Source organism: Populus nigra, chromosome 7 (assembly GCF_951802175.1).
Source record: "Populus nigra chromosome 7, ddPopNigr1.1, whole genome shotgun sequence".
Classification (NCBI taxonomy): Eukaryota; Viridiplantae; Streptophyta; class Magnoliopsida; order Malpighiales; family Salicaceae; genus Populus; species Populus nigra.
The window spans coordinates 1845088-1870383 of record NC_084858.1 but is presented as its reverse complement, the minus strand read 5'-3'; the positions used below and the strand labels follow the sequence as shown (position 1 = coordinate 1870383).

At 32.2% G+C, this 25296-nt stretch overlaps 2 protein-coding genes and 1 long non-coding RNA gene across 6 annotated transcripts; all 3 read left to right on the top strand.

Moving 5' to 3' along the window:
- Window positions 1-2534: 2534 nt before the first annotated feature.
- On the top strand, window positions 2535-5974 carry LOC133699914 (ruBisCO large subunit-binding protein subunit alpha). Its single transcript, XM_062123433.1, has 8 exons — window positions 2535-2816; window positions 2917-3100; window positions 3300-3421; window positions 3538-3745; window positions 3856-4001; window positions 4115-4421; window positions 4893-5344; window positions 5469-5974. The coding sequence occupies exons 1-8, from the start codon at window positions 2763-2765 to the stop codon at window positions 5757-5759; spliced, it is 1764 nt and encodes a 587-aa protein (XP_061979417.1). The 5' UTR covers window positions 2535-2762; the 3' UTR covers window positions 5760-5974.
- A 3862-nt stretch (window positions 5975-9836) lies between these two features.
- Window positions 9837-10819, top strand: LOC133698557 (uncharacterized). The gene is made up of 2 exons (XR_009843158.1): window positions 9837-10091; window positions 10528-10819. It is a non-coding gene; the product is annotated as an uncharacterized LOC133698557 (long non-coding RNA).
- Window positions 10820-18860: 8041 nt separating this feature from the next.
- LOC133699942 (P-loop NTPase domain-containing protein LPA1 homolog 1-like) lies at window positions 18861-25081 on the top strand. 4 transcript variants are annotated; one of them, XM_062123465.1, is made up of 9 exons: window positions 18861-19013; window positions 19272-19472; window positions 20218-20534; window positions 21221-21302; window positions 21506-21931; window positions 22029-22766; window positions 22987-23097; window positions 23444-23820; window positions 24757-25081. In XM_062123465.1, exons 1-9 carry the CDS (start codon window positions 18990-18992, stop codon window positions 24848-24850), a joined length of 2370 nt encoding a protein of 789 aa, XP_061979449.1. In that variant the 5' UTR covers window positions 18861-18989; the 3' UTR covers window positions 24851-25081. The 4 variants fall into 4 exon arrangements, with proteins under 4 accessions (XP_061979449.1, XP_061979450.1, XP_061979451.1 ...); XM_062123466.1 differs by having other exon boundaries at window positions 18862-19013; window positions 24747-25081; XM_062123467.1 differs by having other exon boundaries at window positions 18928-19139.
- Window positions 25082-25296: the final 215 nt, after the last annotated feature.

The window sequence follows — 25296 nt, the reverse complement described above, 5'->3', positions numbered from 1 at the left end:
ATTGGTTGTACTAGAGTGTGAGAGGTATGTGACCTCTTTAATGGTATGAGGCATGAAAGCCCTTAATTAAGAAAAATATCACCAAAGAGTGGGAGGTTTATAGCCTCTCTAATGATGGTATGAAGGTTTGAGAGCCCCTTACTAAAGAGTGGACAATGGTGTGTGAGAGATATGTGACAACTCTAGGACGACATGAGACATGAGAGCCCCCTTTCAAGGAGTGGTGCCAGTCTGAGACTGCATTAGAGAGGTGAGAGATCTAAGATCAATTCCTGACGAATTGGTGAGAAACCCTTGGTCATCATCTAGATAATGTGTCAGTCCAAGACTTTAAACCAGGCTTTAAACAACTGCTATTTTTTTCATATCCTTTCTAAATATAAGAGATGTTGGTAGTGGCTGATGAGATCATCATCATCTTCATCTTTATCACTAAGCTTGAATGACTTTTGTTGTGGTTAAAGTATATGCTAGTCTTTTAAGCTTAAATGTTTTGGCCTATCACTGAGGTAATACTTTCTCAATATTTCCCCAAAGTCTTTACCCTTAGAATGAATTATATGGTATGTAGGAAATCTATATGCCTCACCATGAGGTATATCTTATGTTTATTGAACCATCTTTTTTGTTATTCCGTAATTCATGTACTTTTTTCCAAGCACTAGCATATCCATGGCCAATTCTAGCTTTTGTCATGGTTGATCAACCATTATATTTTTAAGCTTCCCTTTTATTTTCTTCTCTAGAAAATGAATATGTCTAAAATTCAATGTCTTTTAGATTTAGTTTCTAAAGATCACACCATTGTTAGTGTTATATTTCTAAGAACCATGCCACTTACAATATTATTTCTCTATAATTTTATTAGTAATAGAGATAATTCTTATCTAGAAAATGGATATGTTTAAAATCCAAAGTCTTCTAGATTTGGTTTCTAAAGACCACACCATTGTTAGTGATATATTTATAATAATCATGCCATTTACAATATTATTTCCTTATAATTTTATTAGTAATAGGGATTATGCATCAACTGGTCAGAGATCTTATCAACTCTTTTAATGTCAAAAAAGGATTTCATATCCTTAACTGCTTTATAAATTTTACTTTTTTACTATCAGTTTAAGTAGCCCACTTTAGTCTAATTGGAAATGGAGATTTTAAAGGGTCTCCTATTTTTTTTAGTGGTTGATATGAATTATTGTTGAACCTACTTAAACCTTTTGTTGGAATTTAAATTATTCAATGAGTGAGCAGCCATGATATTGCATGAATAGCCAATAACGTAAATCTCATTCAATGGCTTCTTTTTTACTTGTTTTGTCAACATCTTCTCATAATGATCATCATCGCATATGATGATATATATGTCAAAATATTTGGTTTTTATGAACCTTTTTCTTATGTTTCACTACATTTCTTATAGTAGTAACTTTATGCATTCTTGCTTAAATATAGTTGTAATGTATTTGATTTTTAATATTCTGAAGTATAAGGCATAACTTTTTATTTTCTTTCAAGGATTCTGAACTGTTTTGTCTATGTTAGCCATTATAATCTCTAGTTCTGTTTGGTAGAATTGCTCATAGCAACAAGTTTCCATCTTTTTTCTAATTGTTAATCTAGTTGGCTGGCAACATAAAAACTAATGAAAAGCTATTTTGGTTAATGATTAACCAAGTAACCTTAGCTTCACATAAGAGTTGGATGTACCACACCATGTTAATCATTGAATATGGTGATGTATTTTCTCGTTGATTATTATCTTTCCTAGAAAATTGAAGTCAGCGATCTTTATTCATTTAAGAATCTAAACATGTCTTGCTTTTTATGTCATTCTATATTCATCTCTCTTAGATATGAGGCTAGCTATGTTTCATCTATCTCTCTTCTTTGTTGTTGATCTACAGTGAAAATTATTAAGGGAAAAAAGGTTTCCTTGTTGTACAATAGCTTGTGGGGCATAAAAATGCCTAATAGCAAGTTGTGGTTTAAAATATAAATTTTATGGGGCTAAGTAATTGGCTTGTGGTTGTTTGTATACTTGGGGAGTGGTTGATGTATCGAAAGATACTACATGCAGGTTGAGTTGTGTTTGTTATTGCCTTTAATACACTATAAAATACCCTTATATAAGAGGTATATTCTTTTTAAACACCTAGAGTGCTTGTTATTGAAAAAATCCTTGGAATTTGCTCCCTAAATATGTATATTCATTATGAAGTTCATCATGTATGTGATTTAGCCGATTAGATATAGTTTGTATGATATAGTTGACTATCATTATGTTACTGTGGTAGATGGTGTTAGTTGCATTCTCTATTTTCATCTAAAGACATTATAATTTTTAGTGTTAGGTTCATATACCTATAATTATTAAATTTTTCTAAAGACATTATAGGTATACGAAAGTTGTATCTTAAAAAATGTAGAAGCAAAATAAAATCTTAGTCATAATTTTCAAAAATACTTATATATATATATATATATATATATATTTAAAAAAAAACTATCTTGATTTGGATAGTAGCTTTGGTCCGAAACTGAAGCAGAAGCAATGAGCAGAAGGCAACAAAATAGGTAAGCTGAGAATCAGCCACAACTCAATCAAACCTCAACGCTTCTACGAAGTGAAAGAATGTTCTGGAACTTCAATTTTTCACAATAAAACTAAACCCTAGCTACCATCTCTTCCTTTGCTTCGGTTCTCTTGGCCTCCTTTCCTTATCCTCGCCCATACTCACTGAATAAACAATAATAAAATGGCAACATCTAATGCTCTCTCCAGAGCTTCCATTCTTTGCTCTCCTAAACAGGTACTATACTGTACTGTACTACAGACCCTTTTCCTTTCCTTGGTTGTTCTGCTCTTTTCTTGAAAGATTTATGGATGGGTTTGTGTGACTGTGTTTGTAGGGAGGGCTGAGGAGGAGAGGCAATCAGCAAAACAACTCAAGGCTGAATTATGGGCTATCAAGCAGAAGATTTTCTGTGCGAGCAAATGCCAAGGATATTGCATTTGATCAGAAATCCAGAGCTGCCCTCCAATCCGGAATTGATAAGCTTGCCGATGCTGTTGGCCTTACTCTTGGTCCTCGGGGTAACTTTCATCATATTGTATTCTAATTTACAACTCGAATTATTTAAAAGAATTTAGGTTCTTATTATTATTTTCATTGCTTATTTGTGAATACAACTAGTATGTATTGGTGTTTAGAAATTGAGGTTAAATGGTAGAGGATAGAGTTTAGTTGGTATTATGGAGGATCAGTGCCAAGTTTGTTTGGTGAAAATTGCAGGTAGAAATGTTGTCTTAGATGAATTTGGAAGTCCAAAGGTAGTTAATGATGGGGTAACAATTGCGCGAGCTATTGAGCTACCTGATCCCATGGAAAATGCTGGTGCGGCTCTCATCAGAGAGGTTAGACCTTTGCTCACTCCTTTTTTGCCAAATTGAAAATTTAGGCTACTCTTAGTCATACCATACCATTATCACGTGCCTTGAGCGAGGTTCTATGTTTGGGTTTATGGCTGAAGGTAGCAAGTAAAACTAATGACTCGGCTGGTGATGGAACAACAACTGCATCAGTTCTTGCACGGGAAATAATCAAACTAGGGCTTTTGAGTGTCACCTCTGGAGCAAATCCAGTTTCTATAAAAAGGGGAATTGATAAAACTGTGCAGGGCTTGGTAGAAGAGCTAGAGAAGAAGGCCAGACCTGTTAAAGGTCGTGATGACATTAAAGGTATGTGCTGCTACCAAGCCTTTGTTGTTGTCATTTTCTCAACTAAGTCTACTTGTTCAGTTATTTTCCACATCCTTGATTTAGTGATTTGTTTCTTGTTCTGTTTCTAGCCGTTGCGTCAATTTCTGCTGGAAATGATGAACTCATTGGCACAATGATTGCCGATGCAATCGACAAGGTTGGGCCTGATGGTGTTTTATCAATTGAGTCTTCATCTTCCTTTGAGACCATGGTTGAAGTCGAAGAAGGAATGGAGGTGTGAGTTCCTTTATCTGGTTGCCAATATAGTTTCAACCAGTGTATTTTTTATTCATAACTTTTAACAATTGGGTTCTTGTATGTTATTCTCATTCACTATTTTGATTTCAGATAGATAGAGGTTACATCTCTCCTCAATTTGTTACAAATCCAGAGAAGTTAATTTGTGAATTTGAGAATGCTAGAGTGTTGATTACTGATCAAAAGATTACTGCAATCAAAGACATAATTCCCTTGCTAGAAAAGACTACTCAATTGAGAGCTCCTTTGCTTATAATTGCTGAGGATGTAACTGGTGAGGCTTTGGCTACCCTTGTGGTGAACAAGCTACGTGGTGTACTCAATGTTGCTGGTATCAAGGCTCCTGGTTTTGGCGAAAGGAGGAAAGCTATGCTTCAAGATATTGCCATTTTAACAGGTATTCTGCATTTTATGGAATAGTTATGTTTTCTTCATTGTTGCTGAATTATGATGTCTACTAAACCATTCCCACTCATGTTTCCTGCTATGCTATAACTGTTCAACTGTTATACAAACAGCAATAGCTATTTTGCATCCTCGGAAAAGTGTTGCAGATGAGGCAAGAACAAGAGAAAAGTTCACTTGCTGCACTAGTTTCAATTTACTAATTTTTTGGCAACACAAACATGGGAGCACATGTATCTATTGAAAATTGTTTAGATATTATTAATTGTGAATAGCATGCACTTATCATCGTTGACATAGTGATGCTGGACATTTTGACTCTAAATGTGTGGGTTTGAAATTCTGGATGTGGATACTTTTTGTTCCATATTGGCATTGTGTAATCTCCTCAAGCTGTGAAGTTGTAAATTTACTGATACAATTTTTTGGTGCTCATCTTCTATCTGCTTTCCTGACATTTTAGGAGCTGAATTTCAAGCTAGTGATCTTGGTTTGAGCATTGAAAACACATCAATTGAGCAGCTTGGTTTGGCCAGGAAGGTTACAATCAGCAAGGATTCCACAACCATCATTGCTGATGCTGCATCGAAAGATGAATTGCAAGCTAGGATTGCACAATTGAAAAAAGAGTTGTCTGAGACTGATTCTGTTTATGACTCAGAGAAACTGGCTGAAAGAATTGCCAAATTGTCTGGTGGAGTTGCTGTTATCAAAGTGGGTGCTGCAACGGAGACTGAGCTTGAGGATCGCAAACTACGCATTGAGGATGCAAAGAATGCAACTTTTGCTGCCATAGAGGAAGGAATTGTGCCTGGTGGTGGTGCTGCTTTGGTTCACCTCTCAACTTGTGTTCCGGCAATCAAGGACAAAATTGAAGATGCAGATGAGCGGTTAGGTGCTGACATTGTGCAGAAGGTAATATTTTGTTGTCACTTCTCAATAGACGTGTACTAGTGAAATTAGGCTTCTAACACTTGCAAAGCTGGTAAATAGAATTAAAATGCTAGAAGGTACTGATAACCAAGTTTTTTGCATCTAGGCCCTGCTATCACCAGCATCATTGATTGCTCAAAATGCTGGAATTGAGGGTGAGGTGGTTGTGGAGAAGCTAAAGGCTAGTGAATGGGAGATTGGCTATAATGCCATGACAGACAAGTATGAGAATTTGATGGAGGCTGGAGTCATTGATCCGGCAAAGGTGACAAGATGTGCTCTGCAGAATTCTGCATCTGTTGCTGGAATGGTCTTGACCACCCAGGCCATTGTTGTAGAAAAGCCCAAGCCCAAGACACCTGCAGCTGCTGCTACACAAGGCCAATATGCTGTGTAATCCTCGGGATCTTAGCCCTTGTTAGGATTTCAAATATGAGTGTTTTTCTGCGGCATATTAGTTTAGAAGGATAAAGTGTTTGATATTAGTGCCCCTTCTGTACGGATTAGTCATATTTTTAGTGTAGGGTTACTCTACTAGGGCACAACACCATGCGGACTGAAATTGTTGCTAACAGATATTGCATAAAAATCTAAAGCACTGTAATCTCTTTAGGGACCGTTTGGGAACGCGGCTGCGGCCGCGTTTCTAAAAAATTTGAAAATTTTTTGTTTTTTTTTTTTGCTAAAATTTAATATGGTTTGTACGTTTTGGATCGTTTTGATGTGCTGATGTCAAAAATGATTTTAAAAAAATGAAAAAACATCGTTGGCATGCATTTTGACACGAAAAGTTATTTGAAAAGCACCCGCAACCACATTGCCAAACACGCTCTTAATCGCTGTTGGTGCCATCATAAAAAAAAAAACATGAGCAACTAAATTTCATATTTGCTTGACGGCTTCTGGTCCACAAAGCACGTTAGTCTCGACCTAACCTCATCCCTTCAAAGGGTTTGTATTTGACCATTGACTCGGATCAGAGTCAATTTTTTAAGCAAAAACTCTTAACGACTTTGTGATTAAAAAATCTAAATTTTTTCAGTAACTCGGATCAGAGTCCAAGTTGATGGGTCATTGCATCAACCCGCCTGAACAGGTCAGGTTTCAGAGCACCGGTGGCTATTAATGAATAGCAGGTCCTGAGAACAAAACCATTTCTACAAAAAAAAGAAAAAGAAAAAGGATTCCTCAGCTGCCAAATCAAGTCAAATTCTGTGCTAGCAACCTTTCTCCTAGCTGTCGTAATCATCATCGTCTGGCACAATAATTACAGACGAGTTATAATGCCCATTTTGTTCTTATAAATGCTAAGCGGCCTGCGCCAACCAAACATCCATCCTTGGGGAAGAGCATCTGAGGAGTTCCAACTTCCAAGTTTATTTAGGAGATTCCCTCAATACTTCCAATAAACAAACATTGGGCCAAATCAATCTCACCGGTCCACAGATTTGCTTAAGCAGTACCGGTAGGCTGGGCTTGGTTATGCCATACTCCTCCTTCCTCAATGAAAATTGATTTCTTAAATACAAATAAACTACGCTTCTCAACCTGCTTTTTAAGAACAAAATAAAATTAAAAAAACAAAATTATTTAATGCTAACAAACTCAATATTTTATTGTTTCTTCATATGGAAAAAAACGGCTTTTTACTTTTTTTTTTCAGACAAAACTTAGTTCAAATCCTACGGGGGCGTTGAATGTTCAGAAGGTCTTCTCTCTTGTTTTGTGATTGAAATGGTCCGAAACATCAGGTTAAATGAGCGACGTGTCGAGTCGATTGTAAAATCAACTTGTCTTTTTTTTAGATAGTTTGATATTCTAGTATTAAAAATATTATTTTAATATACTTATAATAAAGAGTAATCGCTATTACAATAATAATAATAAGCAGCCTGCCGCTAATTCTTCACAGGAGTGTTCAATTTTATAACGACCTCCGGCCGGCCAACAGGGCCTTTTCCTCCCTTTATGGTTGATCCTTCGAACCTGTTTCCTCCGTGAACGACTGCTCAAGGTGGCTGTCAATTTGTGAATATTGTAGCATCAGAGATATATTCAGAATTTTACTTGTTTCTCTCACGAAACTGTGAAATTTATACTGAATCGAAATTAAGGGAAGTCTAGATTATATACTGCGTTTGTTTTTATTTGAGAGACGGAGAGGGTGAAGGCAAATCTAGCTAGATTCTCAAAAAAACCAACCTAAAGTAAAGGCAAGACCAAAGCAAAGCAAAGAGCGAGGATGCAAGAACAAAGGTGAGAAAGTGAAACTTGCAAGCCAGTGAAAACGAGAACGACAGGGAGAAGCCGTGTATATAATATATATTATTATTATTATTATTTCTTGAACATTCTTGATATTTTAATAGCGCATCATTTTTGCACAATTCTTTTTTTTTTTACATTTAAGAAATTTAGTTTTTTAATTTCTTAAAAATTATAGAAAGAATATATATATTTTTTAAGAAATTGCATTTTTCATAATTGTTTTTTTAAATTGGATAAATTAGAATAAACCCCCTTAGGTTCTATGAAACTACAAATATCATCTAAAAGTTTGAAGATTTGGCAGCAAACGCCCTTTATACCCAAAAATGTCACAAAAAGATAGTTTGATTACAACATCTTAAAAATTGGAGGAAAATATTAAAAAATAAACACAAAAAATTAAATAGTGAAATTAATAATCAAGTCCAATTTTTTATATATTTTTTTTAAATTGTAAGTTTTTTTGTTAATTATCTTTTTTAATTGCAATTAAGAGCATTTTGGATACAAAATGAGGTTTATGTAATAATTTATTAAACATGGAGGGATTTTTTTTTATTAAACCATCAAACTCTTGGATGGTTTCTATAATTTACAATACCTCAAGAAATTTATTATCCTTTAAGATTTCTATGATTGACTATTTTAGAGATTTTTTTATTTATTAAGATTTTTGAATTTTTAAAAATATTTATTCCATAAACACAACTAAACAAGATAAATGGATAAAAAAAGAACAATAGTAAATAAAAAAACAAACCCAAAATGTACTAAAGTATTGGTCCGATGATCAAGAAAACACATATCCTTTTATATACGATAGTTTCAACTTGCCTTAAAATAAAACAAAGAAAATGACTTGAATTTCAGATCACGGCACTGGATATTGTTTATTTTCTTCAATTTCTCATATATATATATATATATATATATATATAATGAAACTTTTACTGGGCTCTACTAACTACCATGTTAGATTTGTAATTGAGTTGAAGTTCAATTAAAAATTTTAAATGTCTAATTTTTTTAATTCTATTGAGAATTAGTTTGTCATGCATAATTACTATATCAACCATGCATTTTCAAAGGATTAGCTCATACGATTTTAAAAGATTTTTTTAGATTTTAGACTTAATTAAATTCTAGTTTTTCTTTAAATATTCTTAACGTGTGACTTGATGACTAATTCAATTATCTCCATTCATGAAAGCATTATGTATTTTAATTTGGTATATAGAAAAGATAGATTTCGGGGTGTTTAATTAAGAGTGTAGTAATATTGTTTTTAATTTTTTAAAAAATATATATTAAATATATATATATATTAACATATCAAAACAATTTAAAAAAATTAAAAAAATTAATTTTTATAAAATACTATTTAAAACATAACAATTTCAAATGTGCATAGTAAATAGAAAAAGTGCAAACTTATTTCTCGAGACACACGGTAAGTACTCTATCTTTACACGTAAAAAAAAAAAAATAATAATTGTTGTCAATGATGCTTTCAAGGAGACCAGCTGACTTAGAAACTTATCACTGCTAAGCTGGGAATAAGATTATGGTAGTAGGTAAAGTATTTTTTATTTTAAAATATATATTAATAATATTTTTTTAATTTTTTAAAATTATTTTTAACATCAACATATTAAAATAATCTAAAAACATCAAATATATATTAATTTAAAATAAAAAAAAATTTAAATCTTTTTAAAAATACTATTTTTAATGTTTTTAATCATTTTAATGTTTTGTTATCAAAATTAAAATTTAAAAAATATAATTTTAATATATTTTTAAGTAAATTGTTTTTAAGAAAACAACAAATAAACAGAGACTCTAGGTGTTTTTTCAGAAACAAAATCAATCCTTTTAAGGAGAAATATATGTGATTCTTAAAATATGCAGACAATCATGATCTGATTGTATTTTAAATTCTCCTTTATGCCATTAATCAATAGAAGCCGTGAACATAACATCATGTCAATCAGAATTTCGCTTTAAGAAGCTTATGGATGCTTTTCAATTATGCTCACATATTCAAGTTCAAAAAGAAAGAAAGATATCACATTCAAGGGACGTTATTCATCACGAGAGGAAAAAAAAATTATAAAATTTGAAATCCGCAAATGCAATGATTCGTGTCTTTTGAAGTAGGAAAAAAAAGAAAGAGTGTGGCTCCACTCGTATACTTTAATTTGTGCTTGAACCAAGGGGCAGGCATGGAGACCTGTAATTTCCCTGGTTTTCAAAAGAAAGAGAAAGGACGAGTAATTATTTTCAATATTTTTTCTTCTTTTATTTTCTCCGATTGAAAAGAGCAGAGCTGGATGACAATCGGCCGCTCAACATAGTTATTGAGCTGTGGCGTTCACATTTTAAATCGGGGAGTCATGATGTTTTGAGCAGTTGTCTGTGGAAGGATTCTTCGAATGTTGTTCAGAAGAAAAATAAGATGGTAATAAATTGTTTTTGAATTAATTATAAATGGTTGGAATTAATGTACCGTTGATTCAAAGGATTGATTTTATTTCTTTCTATTTTAATTTCATTGGTATGAATTTGCTCGAACCTGTCATCAATCAATGAAGTATATTTTGCTGCTGGATTTTATATAAAAGAGGTCCTTGATCTCTTATAGCCACCACTGAGTTCTGGGAAATCTACCAGCAGCTCCATGGGCTGATATATATTCCTTTTTCATTATTAGGGTTCTTAGCTAGCTAGCTAGGGCTTTCTCATTTTGTGTTGGAATATATATATATATATATATATATATACTTATTGCTTTGGATCAGCCTTTAACACTTGAATGTTCTACCGTTGAGTCTTTCAATGCGCTGTAGATGCTTAATTATTTTGAGATTCTTTAATCTTGTTTCTCATTCTTGCAGCCGTCGTTCTGTATAAATTGCTCGCTTTCGCTGCCTAATCAATACCTACCGTCGCTATTGATAATAACTGGTGATTTGGTTGCTGCCAATGCTCGGATCTAATGCTGGCTGCCTTTTTCTTATTCTTTGTTGATTAATTGATGCCTTGTGGCTCTGTCAGTGTGATGAGTTGGCTTCCTAACTCGGTATTGTTCCATGCCCCCTCGTAACGCATGCAAGCTATATATGTCGTTGAAAACTCATCTGATCAGGTCGTCTCGTCTTAATAATTAATAGCTTTGGTTTTGTTTTTTATTAGTATCATTTTAATACTTATTATTTGTACAAAAAAAAAAGAAAAAAAAGAGGATGTTCTTTCTCCACCAGTTTGGGGCACATGCCGTAACATGAAAAAGAAATTAAAAAATAAATTATGGTACAATTATAACTATGAAAGTGTCCTAATTAAACTATATATTATTAAAATAAAAGATCTTGAGAGATTTATTTGGTGACTGAAAGAAAATCCATTTCGACTTAGATTTTTAGATTTTAATCTGATCATTAGGCTATATATCAGAAAAAATGAATATCTAGATTTGATAAATATAGATTATATATTCCCACTCCATATATAATCTATATTTATTACTTTGATAGATCAAAATATCTCTAATTATATTTTTCATGAAATTAAGATGATATTAAATGTTAGTTCTATATTTACATGATAATCCACCAATAAAATATATATTTTATTGGTGGATTATCATGTAAATATCTCTAATATACTATTATTTATTATTCCCACTCTACTACTGTTTTTCCTTCTGATATTATCCACCAATGAAATATATATTTTAAAAAATTAACAGAGTAATTAAATTCTAATAGATTAAGTTGTTATTTGCATGTTTTTTCTTTAAATTAGTTATGAGTTTTAATAATTAAAAACAATATTTCAATAAAATTTATTATTTAAGAAAAAGGTTCTCCATAATTTTACCAAAAACAGTAGATAATGTAGCCTTCTTTTAATAAGTAGAGTGATAATAACATAACTTTTAGAGTCGGTTTGGAAGTGTGGTTATATTTATTTTTCAAAATACTTTTTCTTTAGAAATATATCAAAATAATATATTTTTTATTTTTAAAAATTATTTTTAATATCAGCATATCAAAATATCTAAAAACATTAATTTTTTTAATTTAAAGCAAAAAAATAAAAAAATTAATTTTTTTAAAAATATTTTTAAAACATCAAAACAAATAAGACCTTGATCAATACATGAACACTAATTACGTTGAAAAAAATAAATACATAAGGAAAAGTACCTTTGTCAACGAATGAAGGCGACCCATTTATACTATCTATTCCGAAACTCTAACTCAAAATAATTATTTAAACTTGACCGCTGACATGGTTTTTTATATTTAAATTTAAAATCTAATTCAAATGTTGTAATTAATTTTTAATTATTTAATACATAATTAACTTAATATATATGTAATTTTTTTTAAAATTTAAATTTATTTATTTATTTTGGATTAAATTTAAGTCTAATTTGGGTAATATTTATATCCAATCCAAAACTCAATTTTTCCTTTAAATTTTAAACGTTTAAATTGGTTCAAATCCGTATCTATAGTAAAAATATTATTTCTACTAAATTGAACTACTTTTGGATGTGTTTAGAAGTATTTTTGTTTTTGTTTTTGAGTATTTTTTAAAATATATTTTTATTTAAAAATATATTAAATTGATGTTTTTTTAGTATTTTTAATAATTTTAATATAGTGATATTAAAATAAAAAAATTAAAAAAATTATTTTAAAAAATAATATATGAACACCATCTTAATTGACGGGTTGCAGAGATGGTTAGGAACATTATTTTTTTTAAAAAAAAAAAAAAGAAGAAGAAGATGGAGACGACGTAAGTGAAGGGTCGAATATAAAAATGACTTGCAAAGGTTTGTAGTTAGCTTGTTTGCTCGATCTGTGTGCCGAAACCGTGTCGTCGTCTGCGCGCCATTTGCCGGTGATCCCTCCTCTTCATTACTATGATTCCACAGTATTTAGGTTTACGTGTTGGATTGTCAAAGGGTGTCTACAAAATATTTACACGTGCGTTATATCATATGATAAGATAAAATAAGATGCATCAAGTCTCGTGGCCCAGCGATTTTCACAAGGTTTTTTTGCCTTCGTCTTCTGGGTTTGAGATTAAGTATTCGTTCTTGTCATCCTTGTGATATCTTACTTGTTTACTAGAATTACAGGATATTTAATAAATTTAAAAATTAGTTATATTACGTGTAAACTGACTTATACATCCTAAATTATCAAAAAAAAATAATAATAAAATAGACAAGGCATGATACGTTTCAAAAGTTTTCACGAACTCCACGGCAATTTGATCAGAAATTAAAAATAAAATACTCCATGGCCAAGATCAAAACTCATTCCTTTTTTTTATTGGGTGTAATCACATAGCTGCCATTTTGGATTTTAAACTTCCCTATGAGATTGTTTGAATTATAATTACGTGTTGGTTTTTTACATGAGAGTCGCTGCTATGACTTGACCATGTCGAGGAGGCTTCAAGTTTATATAATTTCATAGTTGAGGATGAGGCAGCTTTGTTGGAATGCAAAGCTGCTATAGTTGATAATTGTTCATGCTATGTTTCAGGTTGAATCAAATATATATATATATATATATATATATATATATTTAAAACATAACAAAAACTATACAGATCATAGAGCATTATGTGATAGCTGTTCCAATATGGCCGAGTTGCCTTTAAATAATCTACAAGAAAAAAATTAAAAAAAAAACAAAATTAATAAGAAAAAAACATCTCAATATGACCTTTTATATATTTAGTTTGAATTTAAAATAAAAATGTATGGAAGTTATTTTAATATGATCTAGTTGATTTGATTAGTTTAAAAACAATATGTATTTATTATAAAAGGTTCGAGGATAAACTTGAAAAAAAAGAGGAAGAAAATTGAAATTAAAAACGAAGGAAAAGGGGGGAAATGGAAGAGTTGACTTGAATAAGAACAAAAAGAAGAAGAGAAAAAAAACTAAAGGGAAGCTCCGTATAACATATAAACAGTGAAGTTCCATGACAATTCCCAAGTTCTTAGCAAAAAGCTCACTCACGTAAAGATAACGGATAGTTTTTTTGAAAGATAACGGATAGTTGAGCATTCCTTTATCTTGTTTCTTATATTTGGAAAACTGTTTTCTTTCTATCAGTCTCTATTTAATTATTTTTAAATAAAATAAAAAATTTATTTTTTAAAATAATAAAAAATATCCTACATCGATTATTTTAAAAAATAAAATAATATTTTTATTTATGAATGCAATCAAATGTTGTAATAAATAAAATAAATATTTAAAAATAAGAATTTAGTGTTTTTATCAAATAACTCAATAAACATAAGAAACACAAAAGAACTAAAAAACCTAACATAAAATAATTCTTTTTTAACTTTAATTAATGAATTTTACTTATTAATTTGTATTAATATTTTAAACGAGTTTTTTTTTATGAATTGAAACAATTAAAAAAAGAATTGAAATATTATTTTTTATATTAATATACATAAGAAAGCATATAGTTATTATCTTTATAGCATGTCCTGTCCAATACATGTCAAATGAAGAGTAGAACAGTTGTCCAATAACGTTTAATTATTATATTATTACAAAACACCCTCGCACACATTGTTTATGAAATATTAAAAAATATATTGCGTGTAAGATGTACGATGATGATTTTAGGAAAATATTAAATATATACTTAAACTATGAGGATAATATTAATTTCAAATTCAAGCTATTTATTATATTAATTTTATGCAGAATTATTTTTATTTTTCAATTATGGTTTTTATAAGAATTATTTAACGGAAATCGTTAAATTCTCTACAGAATAATTTTTCTTTAAATACAATTCGGAAGGAAATCTGGATAGAATGCCTTGAAAATGGATGGAAGTCCATAATTTTGGAAAGTTTGCAAGTAAAATTGATATTAAAAATTATTTAATAGCAAGAGGGTATTTTTGAAGTTTCCCTGATTTTATTATATGGGTTAACAGATGGTAGGTACTGCCGTTGAATTTACTATGCTTCACAGACAATTGGAAAAAATCAACGGTTTTAAAATTGCCATAGAAGCATGTGCAATCCGCGAAGACGGAAGAAGTCATTATATATATATATATATATATATATATATATATAAAGGGGGGTGGAGGGGGTTTTATATTAAATTGAATTAAAAATTGACTTAATTAATTTAATCGGTCAATCGATCAATCGGTGAGTTAGTTAAAATTTAAATGAGACTTGGATTTAATTTTTTGAATAAATTCTAAAACTAGAACTAAAACATTTTGATTTTTTAAAAAATATTAAAAAAATCATTTTAAATAGATTCAAGTTAATTTGTTACACTATTAACCCATGTCTCAAATTCTACTGAAATTTTTTTATATCTATGTTACCTACAATACTTTTGGGGTGTTTAAGGCACCGTTTGGAAACGCGGTGTAAACCATGTTTTTAAAATTTTTAATTTTTTTGTTAAAATTTAATATATTTTGTATGTTTTGGATCGTTTTGATGTGCTGATATCAAAAATAATTTTTAAAAAATAAAAAAAATTATTGGCATGCATTTCAGCACAAAAAGTTATTTGAAAAACAACCACAACTACACTGCCAAATAAGCTATGCATAATTGCTGTTACTTTTCAAAGTACTTTTTGTTCGGAAATGTATTAAAATAATATATTTTTTTAAAATTATTTTTGATATCACTATATTAAAATGATCTGAAAACACTAAAAAATTTATTAATTTAAAACAAAAAAATAAAAAAATAAAAAATTTTAAAATATAAAAACACATCATACCATTGAATCAAAAGGTCGTTGGCATGATCGGTGTAGTTAAACATCAACTAAAGCCTTGTAATGTGGCACTAAAATCGTCGTTAATAAAGTATTGAAAGCACTAAAGTATTCAGCACCTTTTGATCCGTTCTAAGTCTAAATGTCGATCGTGGTGCCAATACCATTAAGCAAATAACTCACATTAATGGTGCCAATACCATTAAGCACTAAAGTATTCATTTTTAGTAAGCATATGCTTTAGATTTGAATTCATAACTAGAATTTTTCTTCTAGTTAGAAAAACATGTTAACAATGGTTACATGTTTTTTGCATTAAAAAAAATAAGAATAAGAGGGGAAAAAATGTAGGGAAATAGTTAAAATAATGGTTTGTAAAAACTTCATTTAGTAAGTAGCCTCCTCTAGTACGAAAAATTATAGGAAAAAGAACTTTTCTAAACTACAAGAAAGTGGTTAAACGCTAAAGGAGTCTTTCATTGGCATTTATGTTTGTTGCTGGTTGGCATTTTAATTATCGATGGCATTGCCTATGGATTCATGTCGTCGATTAGCTTATCATTCGGGATTTAATGTTTATTGATAATATCGTCAGCAAATTAAAATGTTGATGAAATATTCATGCAAAAAAAAACAAAAACAATTATCAACCGATGTTTGTCGACAAATCTATCGGTATAATAATTACCAATAAACGTTTTCATCGCTAATTTGTCAACTAGGTTGCAAATATTGCCGGCGACATCACCAATAAAATTCCCTACATAGGTTGTTATTACTTATCTTGTTGGCAAGTCCAAAATTAAATAATAAAATTTTATAATATTATATTAAAAGTTAATTTCAATATTCCATAAAAATATCTTTATTACATTTCAAAAACTCTTAACAAGATGGAGCTGTAGGTGGAGGGGGAGGAAGAACTCCTAAACCAGGAGGTCCAAGATGGGAAGGATAATATGTCAGCATATATGCATGTATTTGCTCCTAATTCTTCCTATTTTGTTCTTCCATATCGGCCTTCAGAACATATAACCATTCCATAACTTGTTCTTGGACCATCTCTTCAACGATCAATAATGGTTGGCTTGGGTTGGATTGTAGTTTGCCTATAGTCGAAACACTACAACCTGCGTTTATATCTTGAGTTGTAGTCATAAGCATACCATAAACCCTATTCCTATCAGGTCCATTAGCTTTTCTAACCTCCAACTACAACTGAGAATCATGAGAAGGACGAGTTGAAGTGTCTTTTTCATATTTCATAACCATGTCGACGTTATATGTTTCTAACAAAAAAAAGTCAAATTTCAAAATTTATATCTAACTAAAAACTTTAGCAAGCCTATTATAACTCTCCAAAAAAACTTACAATGAACATTTCAACTATGTTATTGACAAACTATTAAACCTTCTTTTTTTGTGTATCCTTCTTTCTTATACATGTTTTCACTAATAACTTCATCGAAGTTGGTTTGTGCCCAAACTATAAAACCTGCAAAATAAATCATTTTAAAAAATTCACAAATAAACACTAAATTAACATTTGAAAAAATAATTATTATAGACAAATAATTATTATAGACATAAAATGAGGTCTTACTGAGCGCTTTGCATGGTTCACAAAAAAAAAGCAATCTTTTGGTGTACTTGCTCATGAAACCATGAATTTCTTTTTTTCTGTTTCGCAACTTGGATCCTAGCTGCCTCATAAATTCTTGAATTTTTTCCTAGTTATTCTCTATGACATGGCTTTATCTAAAATGTTTTCATAACATGATGTCATCAAACTTGGCTCTACCTTTTGCATATTTATGGATGTAATACTATAAATCACGCAATCTAATTCAAAAAGTTATTAAACAAGGTAATGAAAAAATGATTATGCACAATAATATAACAATTTTAGCTTGAAACTTACCATTTACGCTGTGATTTTCCCATACTTTCCTAACCACCCTCTCTTTGCCTCATCCTACCAAAAGTTTTTCTTATTGTCAATTTTATAAACTAATTAGTTTTCTAAATTTTGAAAACTATATATTAACTTAAAGTAGGACATATTTATCTAACCTTAAACTTTCCTTACTAAGCCTTAACCATACTAATTCATTCATGATGATCTTGAAGCTAACTCCATTGAACAGTTTTTCAAATGATGATTTCATCATTGATGTTATCATACAAACAACTTTAATATTTGTAAATTTGAAGATCATTTCATTGAAGTCATTTTCATTTTCATTAATGAAAAACTTATAATAATTTAATACAAAGAAATAACATCAATAGTGAGAAATAAATTACTTATATGATGTGGTCGGTCTTTTGCTCTACAATAATATTGTCAGAATAATCATATTTGAAAGACAAGATTCAAGCTCTGTGACCCTTATTGAACGAGCCTTAGTCAACCTTTTGCTCTACAATAATTTTGTCCCCTTTTCTACTTTTTTTTTCTCTTAATAAAACCTTTATTTCAACCTAGACTGAGATGTTATCGAATAGAAAACCTTTTTTCTTATTGTTTTATTTTATATGGGTGATATTTTTTTTATTTTTTATTTATGTTCTCTGGTGAAGTTACAAAGTTTTTAGATATGATTTGTAAGCATTATTGCTTCTCTTTATACATGAGTTTTGTATATCTGAATTCAAGAGATTAAATCCTTTAAATAATTATTGAAACTGATATTTTACTGTTTGGAAGGGATTGATATTAATTAACAATATTGATTGGTTAAGATCTTTTATTCATATAATATGATCTTGTGATTCGTTGTTCCTTATTGATCTATGTATGTTAACAAAAGACTCGTATGTTTATATAATTTGAAAAAAAAATCATTTTTTTAGAAATCTTGTTAAGAAACATCATGTTTCACCAATGTTGTAAATTTTTTTTAGTGTTTCTGGATCGTTATGGTGTTCTGATATCAAAAATAATTTTTTAAAAATAAAAAAATATTATTTATATAGTTTTCTAAGTAAAAAATACTTTGAAAAACAACTATTAACATACTCCGAAACACCAAGCATGACACACTCAAAATTAGGTATCTCATAAAAGCATGTACATGTATCTCCACCAAGCATGTTTTTAACGTTAACCCAAGGTACCATACAGATTTCACCAAAAATTAAATTGGAAAGCATACATTACATATGATAAAATTAATCACCAAGGACAAAAATACAGGAACTATACGCCAGCACACGTCCTTTTCCATGTCCTCCTCCCCCCCTCCCCCCCTCCCCCGTCAATTCATAAACAATACACCAAAGACAAAGCACCCCTACTAAACGAAATAATTACTCCTCATGACATGGCATTCCTTGACACCCGTGCCTGGTCCCCACCTACCGAGTATAAAAATGCCCGGACACACGCAGCAGGTCGCAATTTCCAAGTAAACAGAAACCCAAATCCGTAATTTAAAAAACATCCTTATTTTTTTGTCCTCTCTCTTACGGGAGAGGAGAGGTATAAGGGAGAGGAGAGGAAGTGGGTATTAAAGGAGACTCGTGGAGGCTTCAAGGGAGCGATGCGTGGACGGAAAACTGGACAGGTGACGAAGACATATAGACATTCATGCCTACAACACACACACAGATCCTTTCTTCTTCTTCACATGACCGATCGTAACGCTTTCTTTCTTGTTTTGCGGTCTTGATTCTCTTTTACATACTTGCTGGTCTGAAAACCTGCATTGCCCTTTCCATTTTCTTTTCTCCCTTTTCTTAGATTTCTTTTGTCGAAAGAAAGAAGGAAAAGAAGGTTTGAGTTGGGTTGCTCAAAGTTTTTCTGTGTTTTTTGTTGGTTGCAGAGAAGAGAGAGGGGGGGAGGAGACATGACGACGATGGAGGTTGGAAAAGTGCTGTACATAGTGGTGGTGGATGAGGAGGAAAATAGAGATAAAGGGAAAGGGAAAGGGAAAGGGAAAGGGAAAGACTCTTTTAGATATACGCGTCCGGTTTTGCAGAGTACTCTGCAACTCATGGGATGTAAAGCACGTCATGCTTTTAAGGTAACACAAATACCCTTTTTTTTTCTCGTCAAATTTATCTTGGAAATTCGCAATGTTATTTGATTTTCTTTTCGAAAGATTTGCGATTCATAGCTATGATTATTAATAATTATGATGATTACTTGTAGATTACAATCGATCGTGGGGAAAGAGGGAGGGTGATAGATCTGCATTTCTTTTCTATCTTTCTTTGTATTTTGTTTTTTTTCAAATCTGCAAGTTTTTTATTACTTTTTATTTTTGTTTGAAATGGAAATGGAAGTCATTTTCATTCATTATATCTATTTTGACTTTCCTTGAAATTGATTTTTTATGTTAACATAACTTGTGTTAGAGTTTGGCATGGTAATTTATGTTTCTCGTGTCATGTTTTTCACCCTTGGTGAAAACACAATCTGGTAATTACCTTTATGGTTTTCTTTGGTATCTTCTTATTTATTGCCTGTTTGAGTTCTGATTTTTTTTTTCTTGAGAAACAATTAATCATGCATATAGCATCTTGACCTTTAAGAATTTTAAATGTTATGCCTTTTCTGCTCATTGCATTTATAAATTCTGATATATTTTTGGAGTTCTGGTATGGTTCTCCGTTGACTGATCTATTTTATATTTGCCAATTTATTTTGTACCTCAAGTGGTTGTACGCATAATTATTTGACTAATTATTGCTTTTGACTAGTGACTTGATTCTTGTTTTTTCTTAAAGAAGTGGACACCTTGCTGAGTACGTTACTCGTCTTTTCAGATTAGCCAAAGGGTTTTTGAGCTCATGAGAAGTGTTTCACATTCGAAAGAAGTTGAGATAACAGGAGTGGATGCTTCAAATGGAAATAACGAAAAGGAAGATGGTTTGTCCAGTGGAGTTTTCTTGGGTAAAACAGAGGTTGGTAATAGTTTGGTTTCCGAGGAAGACAGAAATAAGAGCATACCATTTGAATTGTACAAAAGACGAACCACTGTAGTTGTTAGAAGAGAGGCTTTCTTGAATTTTGTTTGTGATGCTCTGACCGAGTACAAGTATGTGGGGCCTAACCAGAGGGAAGACTTGGTTTTGGCTTGCAGGTAATTGTGTAATCTTTTTATTCCTTTTCATATACGTTGCTTGTATCCATGATAGGTAGATCGGTGTTTACTTACCTGCATCTATTCCTTCACAAGGTCTTTACGTTGCTAATTGTCATTCTTTGCAATTCTTGGAAGCTTTGAATATTCTTTTATGGAGGTCTAGTTGACATTTGCTGCCACACGTTGCTTGAGGTTTTTTGTATGAAGGAATAATACTACACGTTGAAATTTGGTCCTCTGAATGAAATTAAATAAAATCTGTTCATTTCATTGTCGAAATGTTCTGGGCACTCGCTTAAAAAAAATGTTTTAAATGTAGATGATGACTATTGTTTGAGTTCCACTCTCCCTTCTGTAATCTGTGCCTGTGGACTATTTCTTGAACCTGTTCTGTTGTGCAAGCTTTATCACAAGTCGTTATTGTTAGATAGCCCTATTTTTCAGGTTTGTATTGAAAAGGCAGTGTTGTCCAAGTATGCATGTGGAAACCTGTCTCATTCTGATTTTGAGATTTTTTTTCTGGCTTATTTTATTGTTTGATATGAACTTGGTTTAGTGCGGTTTGCTTTATGTTATTGTCCAGGAGGTCTTTCCCTCTTTACAGAATTCATTTGCTTCTCTCTTTTATGCATTGCATCTTGTCTGAATTCTATATTCAATGATGTGCCATCTTTTTATTGCAGAATCCGTGAAAGGAAGGAATCCGTGACAGTGCTGTTGTGTGGTACTAGTGGCTGTGGAAAATCTACTTTGTCTGCATTGCTGGTATTCATTTTACCATATAGCCATGTTTGAGTTTGAATCTGTAACTTGAAATGATAATGGTTTTTGTCTTCTGTCATTGTTTCTTGCTATAGTGGGTTTTCTTTTAAGAAAAAATATGTTTGTGCGCGTGCGCGTGTGTAATGAAAGAGTTGGATTTCTCTGTGTATGTTCAGAATTCTGAATGTTTTCCATGGTTGATACAGGGTAGCAGGTTAGGAGTTACAACAGTGATATCTACGGATTCTATTAGACACATGATGAGGAGTTTTGTAGATGAGAAGCAAAATCCTCTACTTTGGGCCTCGACATACCATGCTGGGGAGTTTTTAGATCCTGTGGCTGTTGCTGAAGCAAAGGCTAAAAGAAAGGCAAAGAAATTGGCAGGCACTGGAACTTTGCGTTCAAAGGATGAAGTATCTGATGGCTATACAACTGGGAAATCTGGTAGCGGAGCACCAAAGGTGAGTTCTGGTGCTACTGAGGTTATTAGTCCAAAACAAATGGCAATTGAAGGTTTCAAGGCACAAAGTGAGATGGTGATTGACAGTCTTGATCGTCTCATTACTGCATGGGAAGAGAGGAAAGAATCAGTAGTGGTCGAGGGTGTTCATTTGAGCCTTAATTTTGTGGTAATAAATTCCTTCTTACCAGATGTTCTGCCAACTTTGTTTCTTCCTTTGTATATTGCCATAAATATTTTTTCTTAATTTTAATTCTCATATGCAGATGGGGCTTATGAAGAAACACCCTTCAATTATACCATTCATGATATACATTACAAATGAGGACAAACACTTGGAGCGATTTGCAGTTCGTGCAAAGTACATGACATTGGACCCAGCTAAAAACAAATATGTAAAATACATTCGGAACATCAGAACAATCCAAGATTATCTTTGCAAACGGGCTGACAAACATCTTGTTCCCAAAATCAACAACACAAATGTCGATAAGAGTGTGGCAGCTATTCATGCAACAGTCTTCAGCTGCCTTCGAAGGTGGGATGCAGGAGAACAGCTTTATGATCCTACCACAAACACTGTTGCTCTTGTTGATGAGGAGTACAGGAACCAGTGTGCTGCAAATTCATTGAGCTCCAAGGGGATGTTTCAGCTTATTCAGAGAAAAGGTTCTTCAAGGCATTTGATGGCTCTTCTTAATACTGATGGGTCTGTTGCAAAGGCTTGGCCTGTTGATTCAGTAGATGGTAATGGGAAGCTTGGAACAGGCCATGGGACTGACAGTGGAATAGGGACTCCAATGTATGGACCATTGCAGATAGGCAAGGCTGAACCAGTTAATCTTCAGTTTGGTAACTTTGGAATCAGTGCTTGGCCTAGTGATGGTGGCACAAGTCATGCTGGAAGTGTTGACGAGTCCAGGGCTGATGGGACTGATACAGGGAGCAGATATTACTCCTCTTGTTGCAGCTCGCCAAGGAAGCCTGATGGGGCTGCCAAGGAGGTATTTGAATGCTTGTTATTAGTCTCTTCTAGTTTGACTATCTTTGTTGAGAAGTAGATAGATAATTTGAAATTGAAGGGATACGAAACTTAGTGACAGTCTAGCCATCATTGATATAAACAGGTGTTCAGGTTATTAGCAGTAAAGATGAAAGATCTGCTATTGATTTTCTATAGACTGCTTTTTCCTGATTGGGAATTTATACTTTTTAACTATTCAGCTGAAGGAGGAGCATTCAGTGAATGGCAGTGATGAAGAAGTTGACGATCCACCTGAGGTGGACAGTGATGAGGATCTTAGTGATGATGATGACAAGCATGACCATGAAGAGGTATGCTTTAGTATGTTTTATTATAATAGCTACATTTTAACATTATTCATAAAAAAAAATACTATATATCAAAATTTCCAGGAGAAAAAATACTCGCATTCATGAACTTATACTCTGCGCAGTAATTGGAATGGTATATTATTAAGTTGGTATGAATCCTGTTCGCTAATTGTACATTATGATGTAAACTGTGAAACGATCTAGTCACTTGCACTATTCCTCAGGATAGTACAATTAGGAAACCCCTAAAATATGCCTTGACCCAAAACAAGACAGACATTTGTCTTTTTGATCATTTTAATTTTTGTTAGTCCTCATATGCATGTTTTTTTCCCCTGCTGCACAGATTGGCTCAGTTGATGAGGAATACACAAAATCAGATGAAGAATATGATGATCTGGCAATGCAGGATGTGCAGGAGAATGGTTATTGGTCAGACGATGATGAGGAGCCTAAAGATAGGCTGCCCCCTATTTCTGGGGGTAATGTAAGCCCCAACAAAATAGATAAGTACAGGCAGAATTTAGAGCGCTTCCTTGGAACTAGAAGTGAGCAGTTGGCTGAACCACTATGCTCCTACTCTTCTCTGCTTGTGGAGCAAGGTGAGAGGAGAATGTTGAGTTCAGGCAGTCTCAAAATAAGAAAACGTTCACTCAGCATTCCTGCCATCAGAAAGCATGGGTCAGTAATTAGTGATCCCATTCTCTCCGGAGCACCCCAGAGGTAAAGAAATGATTTTGCCCCAACCCTTCCCCTCTCTGTAATGTTTGTTTTTTCCTTGTTCATTTTGTGTCTCTTGGTGAGAGGAACGTAGGCATTTCACCAGTCTCGTGTGCAGTAATGCATAGTAGAGTTGCATGACTGGGAACATGTTATGTGCCTTTTTTTCTTTTCCAGCAAAAGCAATCAAGCAAATGAATATAACTGCAGTTATTTGAAGGATGGATGGATGGATGTTTTCAATGATAGTTGTGTTTATATCTGCTAATCTGCTAGACATATCAGGGCAGGGCTCCAAAGTAGATTAGGTGTCATGGTGCAAATGAGACAAGAAGCTTAGTGGCATGTTACAGGTTTTGATCATCTCAACGCTCTATAATCTGCAACTTTCTTAGTGCTGTTGAGTTTAGTATGTTAGGAATTCAGTTTTTCAAGACGAAAGTGAATTTCTAGCTTAGTTTAATGAGTTCTATTTTTTTTTTTTTTTTATAATCTCAAGAAAGAAAAGACAGCCAAAGTCCCATGAAAAAAGAAAAAAACAAAACAAAGGATTGATAATTTTTTGAGGAATTAGGGAATTTTCTTACCTGTCTTGAGCAAACGATAATATATCAATCAAAAGTCTCGGGCCTCGCACTGTGATAGCTGGCTGCATGCATTGCATCTCCTATGCATGTCCAAGTAAAAACATTTCTGCATCAAATTCTATTCCATGCACGTCTCTTGCAACAACTCCAAATACTCCTTTACTCAACTAGTAAAATTTATTTTGACGAATCGCTCCTGATGGATATTATGTCTTCTTGGAGACTGATTCTGGACAATGCTGTCGGATTATTTAATATGGTTTGATTCTAATTTAAAAATGGAGCAAATTAATTCTAAATATAAACAAATTATTTATAAATAACTTCAGATGTGTTTTTTAGTAATACACAGGCAGAGTACGTTCTCCCCCTTCGTCTGTGTTCACAGCCATGCCAGCACAGTACATAGCAACCGGGTCTTACGTCTGCATGGAAGCAGACCTTAGAACATCGCCATCGTTGAAGAAGACAGAGAGCATGGCCATCATCAAGAGAGCTTTCCTATTGCCATGCCACCCTTTGGTTTTAATAAAATCTCATGCCCTTTCATCAAAATCTTTATACCTGTTGTGCATCCTCGATTGACTGCAGGCATTTGAACAATTTATATTACGGTTTTATTGGAAAATGTAAAATATTTTTGAATACCCATGGACCTTATTAATTATGCCCAACAATTTCAACCTTACAGGAAAGAAAAATTGTAATTACAAAGAAATCAATATTACAAATTATGATTTCGAAAAGAACAACACTCTAAATTTAATTAATGAACGATACACTCTCTAAATTTAAAAAGTCTCATCCTGCAGCCATTTCATCATTAATTTATGATCGTTTTGGGTGCATTTAAAGAAATAAATAAGCTTTCTCTAAGAAAAGTATGGAATAA